The sequence below is a fragment of the Artibeus jamaicensis genome, unplaced genomic scaffold (genome assembly GCF_021234435.1).
Source record: "Artibeus jamaicensis isolate MK-2021 breed Jamaican fruit bat unplaced genomic scaffold, CSHL_Jam_final contig_233, whole genome shotgun sequence".
NCBI classification, from domain to species: Eukaryota; Metazoa; Chordata; class Mammalia; order Chiroptera; family Phyllostomidae; genus Artibeus; species Artibeus jamaicensis.
In genome coordinates, this window is record NW_026521486.1 from 31560565 (window position 1) to 31579904 (window position 19340).

The 19340-nt window shown below is 37.6% G+C and overlaps 1 protein-coding gene across 4 annotated transcripts in view; it reads right to left on the bottom strand.

Annotated features, from left to right (window-relative positions):
* Nucleotides 1–8152: 8152 nt before the first annotated feature.
* Nucleotides 8153–19340, bottom strand: part of ABCC9 (ATP binding cassette subfamily C member 9) — a 117152-nt gene continuing 105964 nt past the window's right edge. For 2 of the 4 annotated variants that reach the window (XM_053661497.1, XM_053661495.1), the window contains 5 exons: nucleotides 19021–19124; nucleotides 14095–14228; nucleotides 12930–12992; nucleotides 12059–12229; nucleotides 8635–8698 (listed from right to left, as the gene is read on the bottom strand). In XM_053661497.1, the coding sequence (XP_053517472.1) occupies nucleotides 12092–12229; nucleotides 12930–12992; nucleotides 14095–14228; nucleotides 19021–19124 (439 nt within the window). In that variant the 3' untranslated portion in view covers nucleotides 8635–8698; nucleotides 12059–12091. Of the gene's footprint in view, nucleotides 8699–12058; nucleotides 12230–12929; nucleotides 12993–14094; nucleotides 14229–19020; nucleotides 19125–19340 lie in introns of all 4 variants that reach the window. The other 2 variants (XM_053661496.1, XM_053661494.1) reach the window with 1 other exon arrangement.

Genomic DNA, 19340 nt, shown 5'->3' on the forward strand with positions numbered 1-19340 from the left:
AGGCTAGCACAGCTTCCCATGCTTAGTAACAAACACATATTTTAAGATCTCTTTTATATTGTTTTATTATGTCTAGTTCTTGTGCTAAGATTCTTATTTGTTGCGTCTCTTGATTCTAATTATGGTGGTTCATTTTTTCATGTAGTTGTAATTTGAATGCGAGTTCATCTGAGTTACTTTCCTCCCCAGGAGAGGTAGGTTGGACCCAAATACACTGACTGATGTTGCATTTGCCCTTTCCAGAACCCCAGGGATATCTATAGTCTGGAACTATTTGATATGATATCTCAGCTTGAATATACAACTTCACCATTGCAAAGTTGGAATCATATAAAAATATTTTAAGAGAAAAATGGCTTATTTTGTGCTTTATATATAATACTATTAATATGTTGTACATATAGAAAATTAAAAATAGTAATACTTATTTCAGAATGTGTTTCATCATAAAACCTTTTTGCCATCATTTAATTTGAGATTTACATAACTCAGTGAGGCCAGTAAGATTATTGTTACTGTGTGTTTTGTCCACTTTGTAAATGAGGACATTGAAACCGAGACTAAATAATAAATCTAAGGCCTTATATCCAATATGTAATACAACCAAGGCTAGAACTGAGATCTAACTGCTGTCCAGTTCCTTTTTCAGCATATTCTACATAGACTTACATGTGTGTGTCACATGCTGCTGAGTCAGCTCTTATGCCTACCAACACCATGAATGTGTGATGTCCACCATGTCTTGTCCTCAATGGCCACTCAGCTTCTGTAGACTCATGCCTGTCTTCTTTTATGAAGTCAGTCATCTCATAGTTAGTCTTCCCCCTTTCCTGATGCCTTCTGTTTTTCTCATAATTATTGTCTTTTCCAAAGAAACCTGCCTTCTCATGATGAACCTAAAGTAGAATAGCTTCAGCTTCACTTTTGCCATTTTTTGTTCTGGTGACATTTCAGTCTTAAAGTACTCTCAAACCCAGTGTTTTGTTTTTCTGGCAGTCCAGGGTATCTATAGAGCTCTATTCCAACACCATCTTTCAAATTAATTATTTTTTTCTGCTTTCTGACACTCAAGTAACTATTATTACATGAGGTCTATCCAGAAAAAGTCCAACCATTATTAATACAATGAGAATGATTTGTGCTACATCAGTGTAACCTGGCAGCCAAGGAGAGTGGACTGGAATGAGCATGCATAGAAACTGACAATTTCATAGTACTATTCGGTGGGGATGGTAGATGCTATTGAGTGAACATAAGCACTGCGTGGCCACCCCATTATAAATGACTGAACAACAGCAATAAAATCTGTACCAAAATTGCATTAAATTTGAACATTCCTCTGCAAAAACTATTCTGGTGATTCAGAAGGCCACAGCTATGGGCACTGGTGATTGGTGGCTTCATCATAACTCATGCATTATGTCTCCTTCAGAGTTTTTTTGCAAAATATCGAATCACCCAGGTGACTCAGCCCTGCTACAGCCCAGATTTGGTACCCTGAAACTTTTGGCATTTCCCATAACTGAAGTCACTCTTTAAAGGGAAGAGATTTCAGACCATCAATGAGATTCAGGAAAATAAGATAGGGCACCTGATGGCAATTGGGAGAACTATGTGGAGGCCCAAGGTGCCTACTTTGAAGGCGACTGAAGTGTCATTGTCCTATACTCAATGTTTCTTGCATCTTGTGTCTTCTTTGATAAATGTCTCTATACGTGGTAGTGCATGGCTGGGTACTTTCTGGACAGACCTTGTATATCAAATATCATATAAATCATTTATTCCCAAGAGAAGTTAATTGACTCACTAACTTATCATTTCATCTACTATAGCACATGGCTACAAGTGTTTGCAACTCAATTCTATTAAGGGCAAGTTAGACTCTGAACATCAATGATAGAATGGGGGATAATAATGCTTATCTCATAGAATTTTGTTAAGATTAAATGGGATTATACTTCTAAGGCTCATATCATATCTGGTCAATATATATTAGCTATTATTATCCTTTCATCACATTTTTAGAGATGATTTCTGCAATATGCATGCTCCTGATATCTGAATTGATTTCACATTGCTCCTTTCTTCTGTTCCCCAGAGGGTTTTTCCCCCTCGTGTTGTTGGCTATAAGATGGCACCAGACATTACAGAGATGATATGATATTTGAATCATAAATTATTATGTCATCTCTCTGCCTTATTGGCACATGTAGGTAAGCTTTATTAAAATATTGCTGAAGCCAAGAATTTGCCATGAAATATTATCCTTGCTAAATTTTTCCTACATTTCTGGCCCAAAGCCTTGATGTCTTGTGTTTTCAATATAATGTTTTGCTACACTTAACATATGCTAGAAATTGTCAAGTGGGAACAGAGAAGAAAAGCTCTTATTTTCAGGTGAAACTTGTCACCCCCAGTCACTTCCTTTTGCTAACTTCTTTTTCCTGTTTGTCAAGGACACAGCAAATTCAGTGTCTGAGCAACTGCTTGGCACTTGTAAATGTCTGGCAGTGATAGGTCACAGGGAGAAATTGGTGCCTCTACCTCAAGCACGCGTGCGTCAGGGATCCTAAAATGGGTGGGAGAGTGCGATTCTGGTGGGTGTTACTGCTTGTTTTGAGTGGGAGGCTGTAAGAAAGTGTTCCACAGGCTGTGTGTTATGCAGTCATTCCCACGGGGAAACAAAACTTGGACTTAAAAAGTCAAAATTTGGAAATAGTCACATATGGCAGATTTTGCTGTGTTTTCTTACATCCTTCTTCGGACTTTCTCTCTCTCTAGAGCAAAGGTAGCATGTGGGAACATGTGAAGACTGTCCAACGGGTTTAGTCAACCAGCCCAATTTAGTGCTCATGCGATTTGAGGACGGTCCACCTCCCTCCGATCTTTCCTGCTGAAGGAAAATAAACAGGAGCCAGCCCAGTCTCATCACTCTTCTTCTGGAACTACTAGTTATCAGTTGCGTTTGTGTTCTTGTTTTCATGTCACTCTTCAGAGTGTTTGAAATTTTCCTCAGTATAAGACAATACTTTCAATTGGTACACACTGTCTGGCCCCTGACTGAAAGTGAAATATTGCAAATTTGTCCCCTCATGTGTAAGACAAAAAAATGAGGTGGAAAAATCAAGCAAAGTGTCCTTGCTTGTTACTTTGAAATAGACAATCGGAGAAGTGGAGATAGCTGTGGGCCCAGGCATTAGATTTCATCTGAGGTTGGAATGGTCCATGAAGGCTGCATGCAAGATGGGAAAGCAGTGGACAGAAGGATAGAACGGCGCAGAGGACAGAAAAAAGCTGAGAAGCCCGAGGCAGAGATAGACTTGAGGAAGCAGATTGTCCCTAGACAGGTCCCTGGGCCCACTTCATCCTCACTTTTCCTGAGATGTGATAATTCTGCTTTTTCTAGATTCCTGTGCAGATACGCCCTTTCGATACCACCCCCGTCCCTCCACTCCCTTCCCCTGGTGTATAAAGTGCCAGTTCTGGGGTCAGACGGACTTTAAATCAATGAATCGGGGTAATTCATTTAAATCCTAACCTCAGTTTCCTTACTTGTAAAAATAACTACAATAAAGATAATTGTTTCAAATTTTTATATTATTTTTAGTGTACTTAAAGTTTTGCACTACCCTGACAATCTCCTTGAATCACGCTTTATTACTCAAAGGTGAGCACATAGCAGATATGCAACAAATTGTGAATTAAGATGAAAAACCAAAGTTTATTTGCACACAGCAGCCCTTAGTAGGGAAACGGCCACATTTTATAGGTGCCCAGTTCATTACCGTTCACGAGACAACCAACCACCATCATCCCTTCGCTGAACTAAAAAGTCTCCTCACTGTAACCCAGCAATGAGTTGCCACTGTTATCTTAAAAGTTAATAGAAAAAGTGGATTGGACTTCATATCACTGGAAATACATTTATGATCTACCTAGAACTGAAATTCCATTAGGTCTAGAAGATCCACTTACAAATTTTTGTAATTGTAAGGGTCTCCCTCCTTTTGCTATCCATTCTAAGCTCCCATATTTGATGTTTCTGTGTATTGCATTACTATGGGATATGAAAATTCCTAACACTATACTCTTCTTTAAAACAGCAAGTAAATTTGTGAATGTGTACACACACGTGTGTGTTTTGGGGCCTGCACACACATACTGATTGGTTGGAGGACACCAATGTGGAACCTAATGTGAAACCAGTCAGGTTTAACAATGTGACTGGTTCCACAATGTGAAACATCAATGTGGAACCTACCCAAACCAGTCAGGTTGATGTACTGTGAACATTTGGAAATATAAATTTAAATCTGTGAAAGAGGGTTAGTGGTACCCTCTGACAGATTCAAACAGTTGAGGACTCTGTTTATCATTTAAAGCATTAATAAAATGCTTGGGTATCTGAAACAAACAAATTGAGATTTTAAAAAATTGCTCTTAACAAGTGTTGGAACAAAGCCCCAGTGACTGTGAGCCAAAGAGCAAAACACCTAGAAGAGCTGGACTAAATCCACTTGGCTCTAATTCTGTTAGAGGTCAACAGTCTTTCACTTAATTATAACTGATCTTCTGTATAATTAGTACATGCCATAGTCCTTTCCAATACAAAAATGGGGATAAATCAGCATTAAGCAGTGTTGCATTGTTGTTGTGTATAAGCAAGTTTTTCTATGTAGTGGTAAGATTAAGTGATAAAAACAATAGTCTGGAGACAAAGCTGTCATTAAAATGTGGTGTGTAATGTCTATGATGGTTGGTGGCACTAGAGTCACAGAGAGCATTTTTCTCTCAGCTGATTAACTTAGTCAGCTATAGGTCCCTTGATCATTGTCAGTCTAGAAAGAGGGCACTGGTAACCATTATGAGAATAGCTAAGGAAAATTTGCTACTGTCCATATAAAAAGAAATCATTTAAATGCTAAATAGTAGATGTGTGGAATGAATATACCAACAATGATAATACCTGCAGAAAAAATCTGAAGGTGGAAAGTAGACTAATCACCACAAATAATTTACTTTTTTTCTGTATTGTGAGAAACATCAATGTGGAACCTACCCAAACCAGTCAGGTTGATGTACTGTGAACATTTGGAAATATAAATTTAAATTCAGCAGAATAATGTGCAAATGACTCAATTGCTAATTCAAATGTGGGTGGTGGAAAGCTTTGCATCTTTGTGTAAATGTTTCCCCTAGATCACATTATTTCTGATTAAACCACAAAACAAAATAGCATTCAGAGCCCCTGTTGTTATCTTCCCAGCTAAGATTCAGTTCATTTGCTACGTTTCCTTTACACTGGAACTAAGGCAGTTTATTCAATGATACCTAGAAGCTTGTTTTAGCAATACCAGGTAAGGTGACATCAGGGAAGTAGAAAGTATTTGAACATCACCTTTAGTAACTTATGGCTTCATGTCATGCATAATAAAGAGAAGCCAGGGTGGTAACTTAGGGAGATCAGTGACTCCTAAATTTGGCTGTCTATGAACCTCACCTGGAGACACTTGCTAGAAATGTAGATATCGACTGTTCACTACAGTTTGAGACAGGTGACTCTTACTCATGCTTGAGAAAACCTGTTGGAGATGATGTGTAGCTACAAAGAAAAAATTAAATCTAAGAGACAGAGTACATCCTCTTGGCTACTGTTTGTTATGCTATGAGGCTAAGACTAGCAGATGGCATGTAACTTTGGATAATGGGTCAATGAAGAAATTATCATAGTTCTATAAATATCAGAACTTCAAAGAATGTAGCACAAAATAAGTTAAACAGATTGGAAGATGACCACAGAATTGATCAAGAAACCTTAGGGAAAAGTCCAGACTTCCAGCTATTTAATTACAGATGTCAAAATTTAGATATGGCTGTTCCACTTAATGGAAACCTGCGTGGAGCCTATATATAATTAATGAAGTTAATGATTGATTGAGGCAAATGTGAAACAAAACTGTCTCAGCAACTGCTTTGATTTATGTCTATGATCAGCCCTGGTTGATGACCTATGGTGTTATAAGTGAGAGAATAATCACCCTCTTTAATCAAGCAAAGAGTAATTTATTATATAATATAAAGCCGATGTATTTTCACAGTAGAATAACACCACACAGAAAGTGAAGAGAATAATCCACAGTTCTAGGCACATGGCTAGTTGTGAAAATAATTAATGGATCAATTATCTATATCTATTAGAAGTTACTGTGTGCTAAGTACTTGTGTTATGTGCCAAGGGCACAAAGACAAATGTTATATGGTCCCCAGTCTCAAGCATGAGTTACTCAGAAGGGTCTTCTGATAACTAACCTAGACCTAAGTTGAGTTTTAAAAGGGTCATGATTAGTAGCATAAAAATAGAGGACATATAATTCTTTAAGAGACTACTTCTCTTTCACTGATATCAGTAACCTTGTTATTTTCATATAAAGCTTTCTGCAGTTATTGCTTTCACCAAAAATTAAGGATTTACAATCTACAAAATTGATTTGATTAATTAAATGTAAAATTTGTGAATAAAATTTGATTTGGTTAAGGCTGGTCTTTTACTGATACATACCTATTTACTAAAAAGTTAATTCAAGATGAGTTATTTCAGTATTCAATAAATCATACATAGGACATAGTAAATGATTAAACAACTTTAAAAATCATCCCTGGCTTTATTCAGTTTAGTTTTGTAAACAAACAATTACTCAATTTAGGTAATTAAAAGTTATAAGGCAACCAGCAACCACCAGGGTGAAAGAATGACAGACATGATTCTCAGTCTGGTATAAGTAGATATCCTTCTGCTGACCTTGTTTGAATGGCAGTGTGATTCACAAATACTATGAGGGATTATTTCTATGGCTCAATCCCCATTTCTCTGTGAGAATGACTTATAACCTGGTAACAAGCATCATGTGAATTCAGCCTTACAAAACACTGCATACCAGAAATACTATAAGGAGATTGGTGGAAATTTTATAAAGTATTTTCAAGATCAAAATAATAGTTACTGATTTTGTCCTGCTTACCTTTCTGGAAACAATAAGCCTTTTCCCCAAATGAAGTTTCATATATATCAATGAATGTTGACACTTTAAACTAAATGGCATAGGACAGTTTTGTTCACCCTTGTGGAACATATTTTAGGTAAATATGAGGACTCCGTATTTGGGTGAATGCCCAGTCATATACTCTGGAGAGACAAGGATCACAGACTTCCCAGAAGTAGGTACACAATACAATGAGCTGAACACAAGAACTAAAGGAGGGGAGCATAAATTCTCTTTTTCCACTGATCATGAAATTCTTCAAAATTTCACCGTGCATGCAGATCCTCGTGTGAAAATCAGTGATTTACTAGGTGGGCACAGAACTGTAGTAGAAAGCTTTGGGCACTAGCATGACAGTGAAGGTAACTTTTAGTATTTCCGAGTATATTAATTTATGTTAAGGAAACATAATACGAATATCCCGTCAACTTTTGATGCAGTCTTAATATACACATTACCATGAGAAAACATCTTTGCTACATGTTTTGCCTGCATGTTACATTAGAACAGGAGCATGTGTGATACAATCAGGCATAAATGTGTAAATGCAGTGCATTCTTGTAGATATTTATATATATATCTGCTGTACGAGTAAGGACCATGCTCCTAAATCTTGAGTTATGTGGGATTTAGGGACTCGGGATCAAAACCATTTCTAATTGTAAATTAAATCATACCAGGCTTCAGCTGGCCTACCACTGAAGGACTGGACCTAATTACTCTGAAATTCAGTCTAGAAAAGGCACCTGATGCCTGATATCTTAATAATTACTATTTCCTTACTAGGCACAGAAAAATGGAATCTTGAGTATAATTTTTTAAATATTCAAATTCTTTTCAGGATCCTCCTAGTTAAGGCTTTGGCTTTACAGAGCTATTATAAATATGATAACTTTTTGGTAATAGGAGACAACTTAGATGAAAAAAACAAGAGACTGCTAAAGGAAATAACAGTATTACTGACATTAATTAATACAGAAAATATTCTCACACTGTAGACAATGCATTTGAAGGTTTCATTTTCTAACTGATTAGAAAACTTGTCCTTTTATTCTTTTCCAGTAACATCTAGAGACATCAACAAAAAGGAAAACATATTCTTACAAAAGCAGTAAAATAATACCAAATACTCATTTTAATTTCTGTGCCTGATATTTATCAGACTTAAAATCATAGAAAACATATCTGTTGATTTAACATTTAAAGAAGCTTACATGTTTTGATACAATCTTAAAGCTAAAATGATTTAATTGTTATAAAAACATCAGTAATGAGTATATTAGCCAGTAATATCTTGGAAAACAAAACACAAATGCAAAAGAAGAAAAGTCAACACAGGAAATACAGTATTCACTGGTAAAGTGACATTGCTACTAATTACACAGTTCTACAACATAGCAAGCAAGCTCTGTAAAAATGCATAGAAGTTTAAGGTAGCACTTTGCAAAGGTCAGACCGATGATCCAATAGTAGGTTATGACTTTCTTATTTTTATGTGCGTATCATTTCAAGACATCCCTTCACATGTCTGCACGAACAAAAGACGCAAATACTCCATCTTCCTGAGCCAAGAGGCTTTCTGGAGTGTCATATTCTAAAATATTTCCTCGCTTCATCACAATAACTAGGTCTGCCGTCAGAATAGTGTGAACCCGATGCTGTGAGTGAAAAGAAAACATGTATTTATTACAAATTTTGGGGCACCAGGAAAAGCAATGGATACGCGTATTTCACCAATTATTCAGAGACATTTATTTACATTGGGGTGAATTTTTTAAATACTAGCCACCATGGCTGGGTCCTGTATGGGCTGTATTAAGTTGGTTGCAGCAAATACAGTAGTTTCATCGTTATCATAGAAGTATAAGCAGGCTAATAAATGTTTTGTCAAATAATTAAATAAGAAGACTCATATAATCATATAACTCATATAACTCATATAACCATCATATAACCATGGATTATAGCTTAATCTAGACCAAAATTATCTCTTGTGTGGAGTCAACTAATTCTGTGTGCTAACCCCCAATTTGAAAGACCCTGGAAGGTGGTCCATTCTGGGAAGACAACGTGGGGAAGTCCATTTTGACACGCGGTGTTAGAATGGATTATAACCAAAGCTACCACATATACTACACATCAAGTGTTCCGCACACATACTTGTTAATCATCAGAACATTCCTCAATGTAGGTGTTATCTCTCCTCATTTTACAGGGGAAAACTGTAGGGTTTATAGAGTTAAAGCAAAATCAGAAGAGCCCATAGACAGTTAGCAGCAGAACCAGCATCGACACCAGGCTTCATTTTGAAGTGTGAGGTGTGTCCGAACCAGCCGCCAAACTGTTTCATGTGGAGCATCTGGCAATTTAGAGGACTGTTCACCTGCCACTGTTTGTGCTGTGGTGCGGAGCACAGGCTCCAAAGTGAGAGTAGGCTCCTATTCTGGTTCCTCCACCTGTTAGTTGCAGAGTCTCCAAAGAGAAATCAAGTTGCACACTTGATTTTTGTATGTCCCAAGCTTCCTATCTGTAAAATGATGGGAATTATAGTGCCTGCCTCAGTGAAAGGTGGTGAGGATCAAATGAGACAATCCATCTACAAAAATGTCAGCAGCACCTTGTCTGACACATACAAGCAAATAATACATGTCAGCACCTGTTGTTTTTTTTATTTTTAGGATTCATAAGGGGAAAATCTGTGCAGCGGGCCTTTTCACTGTCCTTGCAAAGTGCTGTACCACAGGGACATAATGTGGGCTACAAATGTGAGGTGCATGTGCTTTTCAATTTCTTAGGAGCCACATTTTAAAAGCACAAATAAACAGGTAAAATTCATTTAATAATATACCTAATACATTGAAAATGTTATTTCAACATGTAACCAATGTAAAGATTATTAAAGAGGTTTTTTTACATTCTTCCGTTAGCACTGCGTCTTTCAAGTGCAGTGACTATTTCACACTTACAACACTTCTCAATTTGGATGACTCATATTCTGAGTGCGCAAGAGCCATATGTGTCTAGGCACTGCCATGCCAGACCTGGACCACACAGGTCAAAACATCAGCATACTGATGGGAGTGCTCAGCCTGGAAATACCATCTGTTTAGCTGATGCACGAGCTTCCGAAATGCCTTCTCCTAACAACCCAAAGTGCAACTTAAAGCCATCTCCAGGGGCAGAGGCCTATCTTCCGCTCTGGGCCACCTAGATGGGGTAGTGTCACTGTTCATGCTTTCAGAGAACCAAGTGGTCGTAGCTGGGACTCACAACTGGAGAAGAAAAGAAACACTCATATGGAGTGTGATAAAGAAGATAGCTTAGAACATGCATCACTATTCTCAACATTCACAGACAAATCTATCATTCGCTAAATACTGGGGGCTAATGATAAATATTAGGGAATATCGCTAGTTGGAAGACGATGTTTATTTACCTTTGGGAAAGGACCAGAGCCATATGCATAACCATACCTTAATGATAAAATAAATACATTTAAATGGAATGTACTATTTAATATATGCTGTGCATTTTCCCTCCAAACAATTAGTTCTTCAGTAACCATAGCACAGATATTAAGAAAAGAATGTGACTTAAATCCACAAATAGAATCTTATAAACATTGCCTTGATATTCTAAAATAATGTTTATTTAAAAAAATAAAAACACTGAAAGACTTGGCCAATGGAAATAAATATAGCTGGTTTTTAATCCATTAATCCAAATTATTTTTTGCTTGACAAAGTGTGGTGTCAGTTGCAATAGCATTGATGAAATTTTCAAAATGCTCCACAGTAGTTCATCCAATTAAGAGTGAAGAACAAATCACTTTTATAAATAATGCCCTGTACTATTTTAGTGATAAGGGCATCTTTTTAGAAGCCAGAGAAAATTATCTTAAGCTATTCCACAATTTTCATTAGCAGGTAACAAAATTCACAGAACAACTTTTACCAGGGAAGGAAATGGAGTTACTTCTAATAGAGCTGAGGGTCATTCTACAAGGGGTCCCCCAAAGGGTGGTGCCCTGTCTGCTGTGAGTCTCGCAGGAGGAGTCGGCCCACAGTAATGTGCTCCTCCCACAGCTTCCTGCGTGTGCAGCTGGGAGAACTCTGCATATCCTGGCAGCCACCACCACACTAGTAGTCTTAAAACATAAAACAGGTGAACCATATAAAGCACATAAAAAAGTGTTTGGTGAATGTAGCAGGACAGAAACAAGGTAAGAACATAACTTTTTGCTGAAAAATCAAATGATGTACATGTAATCTTCCTGGTTTAGACTAAAAGGGACCATCCAGCAAGGCCATGCTTCATGCAGAATAGAGAAAACTAGTCTGTTGAGTAGGGTTAGGGTCTGTTCCCCACTGCCTTTCCCTACCTTTTCATTTAGAGGAAACAGGAAGTTTGTTCTTCCTATCTCTCCAGTGAAAAAATGTCTTGAAAATATTATGGAACCATTTTTCAAGTTAGCCAATTCTCTTACTCAAGAAATTGTTTACACTTCAGTGTGAATGAATTAAGCAGGGAACTCCTTCTCCGGGGCAGAAGGAACCAAGTTCACGGGGAAAGTGAGAGGAAGTGAGGCCTTATTTACAGAAGGTGGCCACCTTAAAAAGGCCCCGCTTCAAAGGGTTCATTTTCTCCCATGCATCATTCACACAAATGGCAGCCTGAGCAAGCACTCCACACCTAGCTCCATTGCTCAACTGCTAAACTTAAGTAATTATTTAAATTAACGCATTCTTCAGAGCAAGTACAGAACATGCACCGTATTCTTCGTGACACTTAGAGATCATCCCCAAGAAATAAGACAGAGGCAAATCTGGTTCTCGGGTTTTTCTAAACACTCTCTCTTGCACATTTACATTTCAATACTTATACATACATGTGCCTCCTTTGAACGGTACGTAACTGAAGCACCCGGCTGGTGAGTAGTTCATTCCCTCGCCAATCCCTCCCCTTGGAGTGGCTGCATTAGCCTCGTCCTACCGAGGGAATCCTGCTAAGATAGCTACCGAATGGGATACTTGGCAGTAGCTCGTGATGGTCTACTTGTTGGTCATCACCAAAGTGGAAAAGAGGCCGTTCTTGTGGGCAAGCAAGTTTGGGACGGTGCCACACTCCACTAAAATACCCTCAGAAAAGACTAAAACAAGGCCTGCATCCAAAATAGAAGAGACACGATGCTGGAGAGAAAAGAAAAGTGGAAAGAAGAAAGAGAATCAGCAAAAGAGAAAACATCCAGGTGATTCATTCACAAAATAGTTTTTGGTACATATGAGGCCTGAATAGGAGCAAGAATCCACTCATCTGCAAAGAGGAAGAGAGAAAACCATGGCCTATTGGAAGGAAGTTCTAACACAGATTACAAGGATTTAAGCAATTCTTCAATTTGATTGGTGCTCAGAGGCAGCATTGCCTGGGCTGTGACTTACCTCATTGCCTTACTTTTTAAAAAGAAAACAGTTAAGTGAAAAGAGACATAGAAAGTAAGTATAAATAGTGGCAGAATTGGCAGTCAAGTTTAAGAATTTTGCTTCTGAAACTGCTCTCTAGACCATCAGATTGTTGAAAAGAGAATTATCTTATATAAACTACTACATGTATCTGGGGAACAGCACAGGCCATGACCTGCCAGACCTTAGAATTAGGATGTCCTATCACTGTGACTTCAGGGAGGTGGGCAGAGCAGTCAGTCAGTCTGGAAAAATCAATGTAAAGGCTTTCAGGGAGTAGCAGATGGCTTTTTTTCTTTCTTGCACAGTTACAGATACATTAGCAAAAAAAACCATAATTCAATATATTATAATTGTTCAAAAATAAAGATGATTGTATCTTGGAATGAAAACCAGAGAGGAGTGAGTCAACTCCATCTCCCATACTTACGGCTATTGTAACAACTGTGCGGTCTGCAAAAGCTGTCATTACCACTTTCTGCAAAATGTTTTCCTGCCAAAAAAATAAAGAGATTAAGTCTGAATTTTCTCTAGACTACTTCCTCTCACTATGATATCTGGTCCCCCAAAACAATGCTTCCACCTGCCCAAACTCTTCTGAGAACTCTCTGAGAGACATTCTGTCTCTCTCTCAATTCTATTGAGGCAGTATTACCCTTATAATAACCCCCAATATTGTAAAACCCTAGTAATCAATATTAATTTTGATGTCGCTATATTTGTTTGGTGCAATGGCTTGATTAGAAACTATTTTATAGCTTTAAATTATCCTAATTTTGAGAAGATATACTATAACTTTGTATAGTTACTTTCATTGATTAGCCTTACTCTGTAGGAAGAAATGATGTCAAATTATATAATTGGCTCTTAATCTTAAAACTGTTTCACTATTTGGAGTAGTTTTACCCAATCTAATGTGTACAGCAGGAAAATAACATGAGGTTATGTATGTTTTTTATTTTTATTCTTTCTGATGCCAAACTTTTAATAAGTTAACTTTTATAAAAAACGTTAATTGCTAGATCATTCAGTTTGTGGTTTAATGTGACCTTTCTCCACTAAATCACAGCCTTCTAGACAGATCTTTTTTGTACATAATTGACATTTTAAAATAATTTCTTTCTAAAGTCAAAGTTTCTGGTCTGTTAGTTTAAACACATTGAGACAACCATTATTAATTGTAGCCATTATCAATTCTAGTCACTTTTCTGCAAATTATTCTAGAAATTAATGAATGGCTTTGATCATCAATAGATTCTATTTAATAAAGATTTGCATATTTCATTTTAGAACTTCCATATTAATACTTGAATACAGTACTCTCATATACCAAGCCCTAGAATTTTACTGTTTTGAGAATTTAACAAAAAGTAATGGCAAATTTATTTTGTGTTTATTGGCAATAGGAACACCCTTAAAAATAGTGCCTGTCTTCTTTATTGCAATTTTCCATGTGCTATCATCAGTTGATTAAGTGTATGAATGAAATGACCCTCAAAATAAGACTGAGCATTCAGAACCCAATCAGGAGAAAAAAATGTAGTTTTCATGGGCATTTCTCCGAGTCATCCATTTAGAAAACTTAGCGCACTCACCGTGGCCATGTCAATGGACGCTGTGGCTTCATCCATGATGAGAATGCTGCTCTTGCGGACAAAGGCCCTAGCGAGGCAAAACAGCTGCCTCTGTCCGACACTGAAGTTCTCCCCACCTTCAGTGACAACTGCATCTAAATCAGAGGAAGAAGCAAGGAGTTCATTGAAGAAATGTTACTATCATAGTCCTTGGGTAAGGTAGTGAAACAGGTTCTGTCCTATAAAAAGAAGCTAATATTACTTTGTGTTGGTGCAAGGATTTCACAGACAAAGAGTTTAGAGGAATTTTACATTGGAAAATTAATATAACCCTGGGCCATCCTATTTTTGACAATGGATGGTAAGTCACATCCATGTAGTAAGATATGAAATACTTTTAAACATTTTGAATAGTGGAAGACCTTGGAAGTTATTTAATTATGTAATATAAGTATCTAAAGAGATTATTTAATATAATTAAGACCTAGAGAAATGAAGTGGCTTATCCAAGATTACATAGCTTAATTACAGCACACCTTGACAAGAATATTCTCAACTCTATACCCATTCTTTTTCCATTACAGCATCGCATTAAACTCTAATCTCCAGGGGGACAGGACTGTGCTTGTTTTTGTTCATCAGTGTATCCTCAGCACTTACCATGGTACCTAACACAGTAGCCAAATAAAACACTATTAACTGGATAAATGGTGTTATATGCTCATTATTTTTACCATCCACATTTCATAAAATGTACTATTGTAAGTTTAAAATAAATTCTGTTTCCAAAGTATCTCTTTGATTAGAATTCAAACACTTTTTAGTAGAGTTGCATGTGTGTGTGAGAAGGGAGACAATTTCTTTTCATATATTCTCATTGTATCAAATTCTTATCATTCGTCAAGCTTGGGGGCTATGCATTTATCTTCCAAATTGTAATTGATGTAATAAATAAGGACACTAGAGATGATGAATGTTTTTCACCAGAGTAGGTCTGAACAAGATCGTTATCAAGCAATTGATATGTTCTTTATCAAGTCAATGTGCATAAACAACACTCAATTAATAAGGGTAAATACTGATACAATCCCAGTGCTTACACTGTGCCATAACCCACAAACACTGTATCCATGATTCAAATCAGGTGTACAAAGCTTTCACGCTAGTGAGGAGGACTATGACAAAGATATAATTGCTTGTTTTTCTGACTATTAATGGCAAAGGGGGTGGTCTCTAAACACCAAGCAAGAAGGGTCTATAAGCATTATCAGTTTTTCAAGTTGACTTGCTAGGCTCTTTAGAAGAGACACTAAAAATTATTACGAGAAAGTTCCTCTAGACCTATGGAATTACTACCACAATCTGGCACTGTCCAAGTCGATGAAAAGATCCTTAAAGACATGTTGTCTCAGTTTTTGTTCATGGGATACCTTTTCCTTGGGACATAAGGTCATAAAAGGTATTGTTTTTGACTGGGTCCTCCTTCCCATATAAACTAACAAATAAGTATGGTTTTATTTAGTATGTTTATTTTATTTTATTTTATTTTACATTTCTTTTTGGGGGCAGATAACATGAGATCAAGGCCATGTTAGGTTTCCTGTAACAGTGTCTGTGCAGGGGATGAATATTGGCTTGTATTTCAGTTTATCTTCATTTTAAAGTATATTTTATTGATTATGGTAGTACATTTGTCCCAATTTTCTCCCCTTTGCTCCCCTCCACAAAGCATCCCCACTCCCTCAGGCAATCCCCAAACCTTGTTCATGTCCATGGGTCATGTGTATAAGTTCTTTGGCTACTCCATTTCCTATGCTGTACTTTCCATCCCCAGGGCTGTTCTGTAACTACCTATTTGCACTTCACAATCCCTTCACCTTTTCACCCATTCCCCAAACTCCCCAAACTCCCCTCCCATCAGGCAACCATAAAATGGCTCTCTAAATCCATGACTCTGTCTCTGTTCTTCTTGTTTGCTCAGTCTGTTTCTTAGATTCAATTATTGATAGATAAGTATTTTTGCTATTTTATTGTTCATAGTTTTGATCTTTTTTTTTTCTTAAATAAGTCTGTTTAACATTCCACACAATAATGGTTTGGTAATGATGAACGCCTTTAGGTTTTTCTTGTCTGAGAAGCTCTTTATCTGCCCTTCCATTCTAAATGATAGCTTTGCTGGGTAGGGCAATCTTCACTGTAGGTCCCTGCTTTTCATGACTGAATATTTCTTGCATATCCCTTCTAGCCTGCAAAGTTTTTTTGAGAAATCAGCTGACAGTCTTATGAGAACTCCTGTATAGGTTTTCTCTTGCTGCTTTTAAGATTCACTCTTTATTTTTAACTTTTGGCATTTTAATTAGGATGTGTTTTAGAGTGGGCCTCTTTGCATCCATCTCATTTGGGACTCCCTGTGCTTCCTGGACTTGCATGTCTACTTCCTTCACCAAATTAAAGAAGTTTCTTTCACTATTTTTTCAAATAGATGTCCAGTTTCTTGCTCTTTCTCTTCTCCTTCTGGCGCCCCTATGATGCGAATGTTGGGCCTCTTAAAGTTGGGGGCTGACCTCGGCCTGCACCACCAGGGAAACCCCAGAGACTGCACACCCGGCAGACAGCTGCAAACCACACCACAGTCACTACCACTACCACACTGGCCCTGCACAGCTGATTCTCCATGGAGGGCAGAGATTAGTAGTTAATGATCACAGCCAATCCTGGCAAGTGACTGGAGAGGGTAAATCTCACCCATTGATCTGTCAACAGCAACCAAGGTTCAAAGACAAGAGGAGGGTGTACTTACCCACATGAAGGGCACAACTCAAGTACCCAGCTTGGGTGATAGGGGAGGCTGTACCACCAGATACTACAGGATACCTACTACTTTAGGCCACACTACCAAGACACAAAGTCAAAGCAATTCTATCTAATACATAGAAACAAAAAATAGGGAGGATGCCAAAATGAGGAGACAAAGAAACATGGCCCAAATGAAAGAACAGATCAAAACTCTAGAAAAAGAGCTAAACAAAATTGAGATAAGCAATCTATCAGATGCAGAGTTCAAGACACTGGTTATAAGGATGACCAAGGAACTTAGTGAGGACCTCCACAGCATAAAAAAGATCCAGTCAGAAACGAAGTATATAGTAATTAAAACAAAAAACAATTTGCATGGAAAAAACAGTAGAATAGATGAAGCTGAAAATCAAATCAACGATTTGGAACACAAGGAAGCAAAAAACGACCAATCAGAACAACAAGAAAAAAGAATTCAAAAAAGTGAGGATAGTATAAGCAGCCTCCAAGACAACTTCATAGGTTGATTTTTAAAAACTCCATGCCAAAACTACACAATCAATTTGGCAACTATATTGTATTAAAATTAGAATATCAACTAACTATTATCTTTCTGATTGATTTCTTAATCAGTTCAGATTTTAAGAAAGCACAAGTCCAAAGCTATAAATATTCACTTTTATTAATTAAATATTATATTGTGAACTCTCTGTTGCTTCATTAGTCATGTTATGCTTTCATTATCCACATTGTTTTTTTCTTGTGTCATCAGTTATTTGCCAGAAATTGCACTACCTCTGCAGCCAAATTTATAGCAGAGATTGTTTGAGTAGGTTTCATTCCTTATCAGGCGAACAAAACTGATGCTGCAGTAAGGTAACAGATAATAATGTCTTCAGCCCTGGCTGGTGTGGCTCACTGGATTGAGTGCTGGCCTGTGAACAAAAGGGTCACTGGTTCAACTTCCAGTCAGGGCACATGCCTGGGTTGTGGGCCAGGTCCCCAGTATGGGTCAGGCCAGAGGCAACCACACACTGATGTTTCTTTCCCTGCCTTTCTCCCTCCCTTCTCCTCTTTCTAAAAATAAATAAATAAAATTTTTAAAAAATGTTTTAAAAAATACTATGTTATAGGAGGTCTGTGCAGAAGGTATCCAGCCATGTACTAAGAAAAATTGAGACATTTATTAAAGAAGACACAAGATAACAAGAAACATTGTACATAGGACATAACACCTCAGTCCCCTTCAAAGTAGGCACATTAGAATCTCACACAGTTCCCCCAGTCGCCATCAGCTACCCTATTGTAGTTTGCTGAACCTTATCAATGGTATGAAATCTCTTCCCTTTCAAGGATGATTTCAATTTTGGGAAAAGCCAGAATTCGCAGGGTGCCAAATCTGGCCTACAGTGGGGCTGAGTCACCTGGGTGATTTGATGTTTCACCAAAAAACTCTGCATGAGAAGTGATGCATGTGCAGGTGCATTGTTGTGATGAAGCTGCCAGTCACCAGCTGCTCAGAGCTGCAAACTTCTGAATCATCTGAATAGTATCTTGGAAGAATGTTCAAGCTTAACGCAAAATCTGATGCAGAGTCATTGCTCTACTTGCTCGTTCGTTTTGAATGTGATGGCCACACAGTACACACGCTCACTCAGCAGCATCTACCAACCCCACTGACCAGTACAGTGCCAATACAGTGAAGTCATCATTATTCACTCACGCCCAAGCCAGTCCACTCTCCTCTGCTGCCAGATTACATGGATGTTGGGCAAACCACTCTTGTTACATTAACAATGGCTGGACTTTTTCTGGACAGACCTCAAAACAAAATGAATATGACCTCTTGGAAGCCAAGAAATGGCAGCCAATGTGGAGAAAATACCTGCTCCTAAATGGCACCAAGTACTTTTTGAACCTAACAGTCTCTTCAGTCCTCTTATCCATTTGCTGAGGGTAAGTGATTAGGTGGATCATGTGAACAGAATGACCACAAGGAAATATTTGGATTGAAGTGATCTGTGCCTACCAATGGTAAAAAAGCATACCTGTATTAACCAGAATACTTTGGATTGCTCACATAGAAGAGAATGTTATAGATATAGTATTAATTGCATACTTTAAAAATAAACGTATAATTTAGAAATTTACCTAGACCTCCGGGTAGGGATTTGACCATATTCTTCAACTGAGCAATTTCCAGAGCTTCCCAGAGTCTGTCATCTGTGCATTTGCATTCTGGGTCTAAATTAAATCTGTAGGAGGAAAAAAATCAGCTCATTAGTCAATAAATAAAAATAAAATTTTGCATGTGCTTGTATATTGCTGTTCTTTCCTCAAAACATAAGTTCTATTTGTGTTGGCTGCTGCTGCAACCCCAGAACACACAACAGTGTGAGGGTAGAGCAGGCACTCAACTTATGTTTGATGAATGAATGTATGACTTTAATATTACAAAAAAGATTTTTATA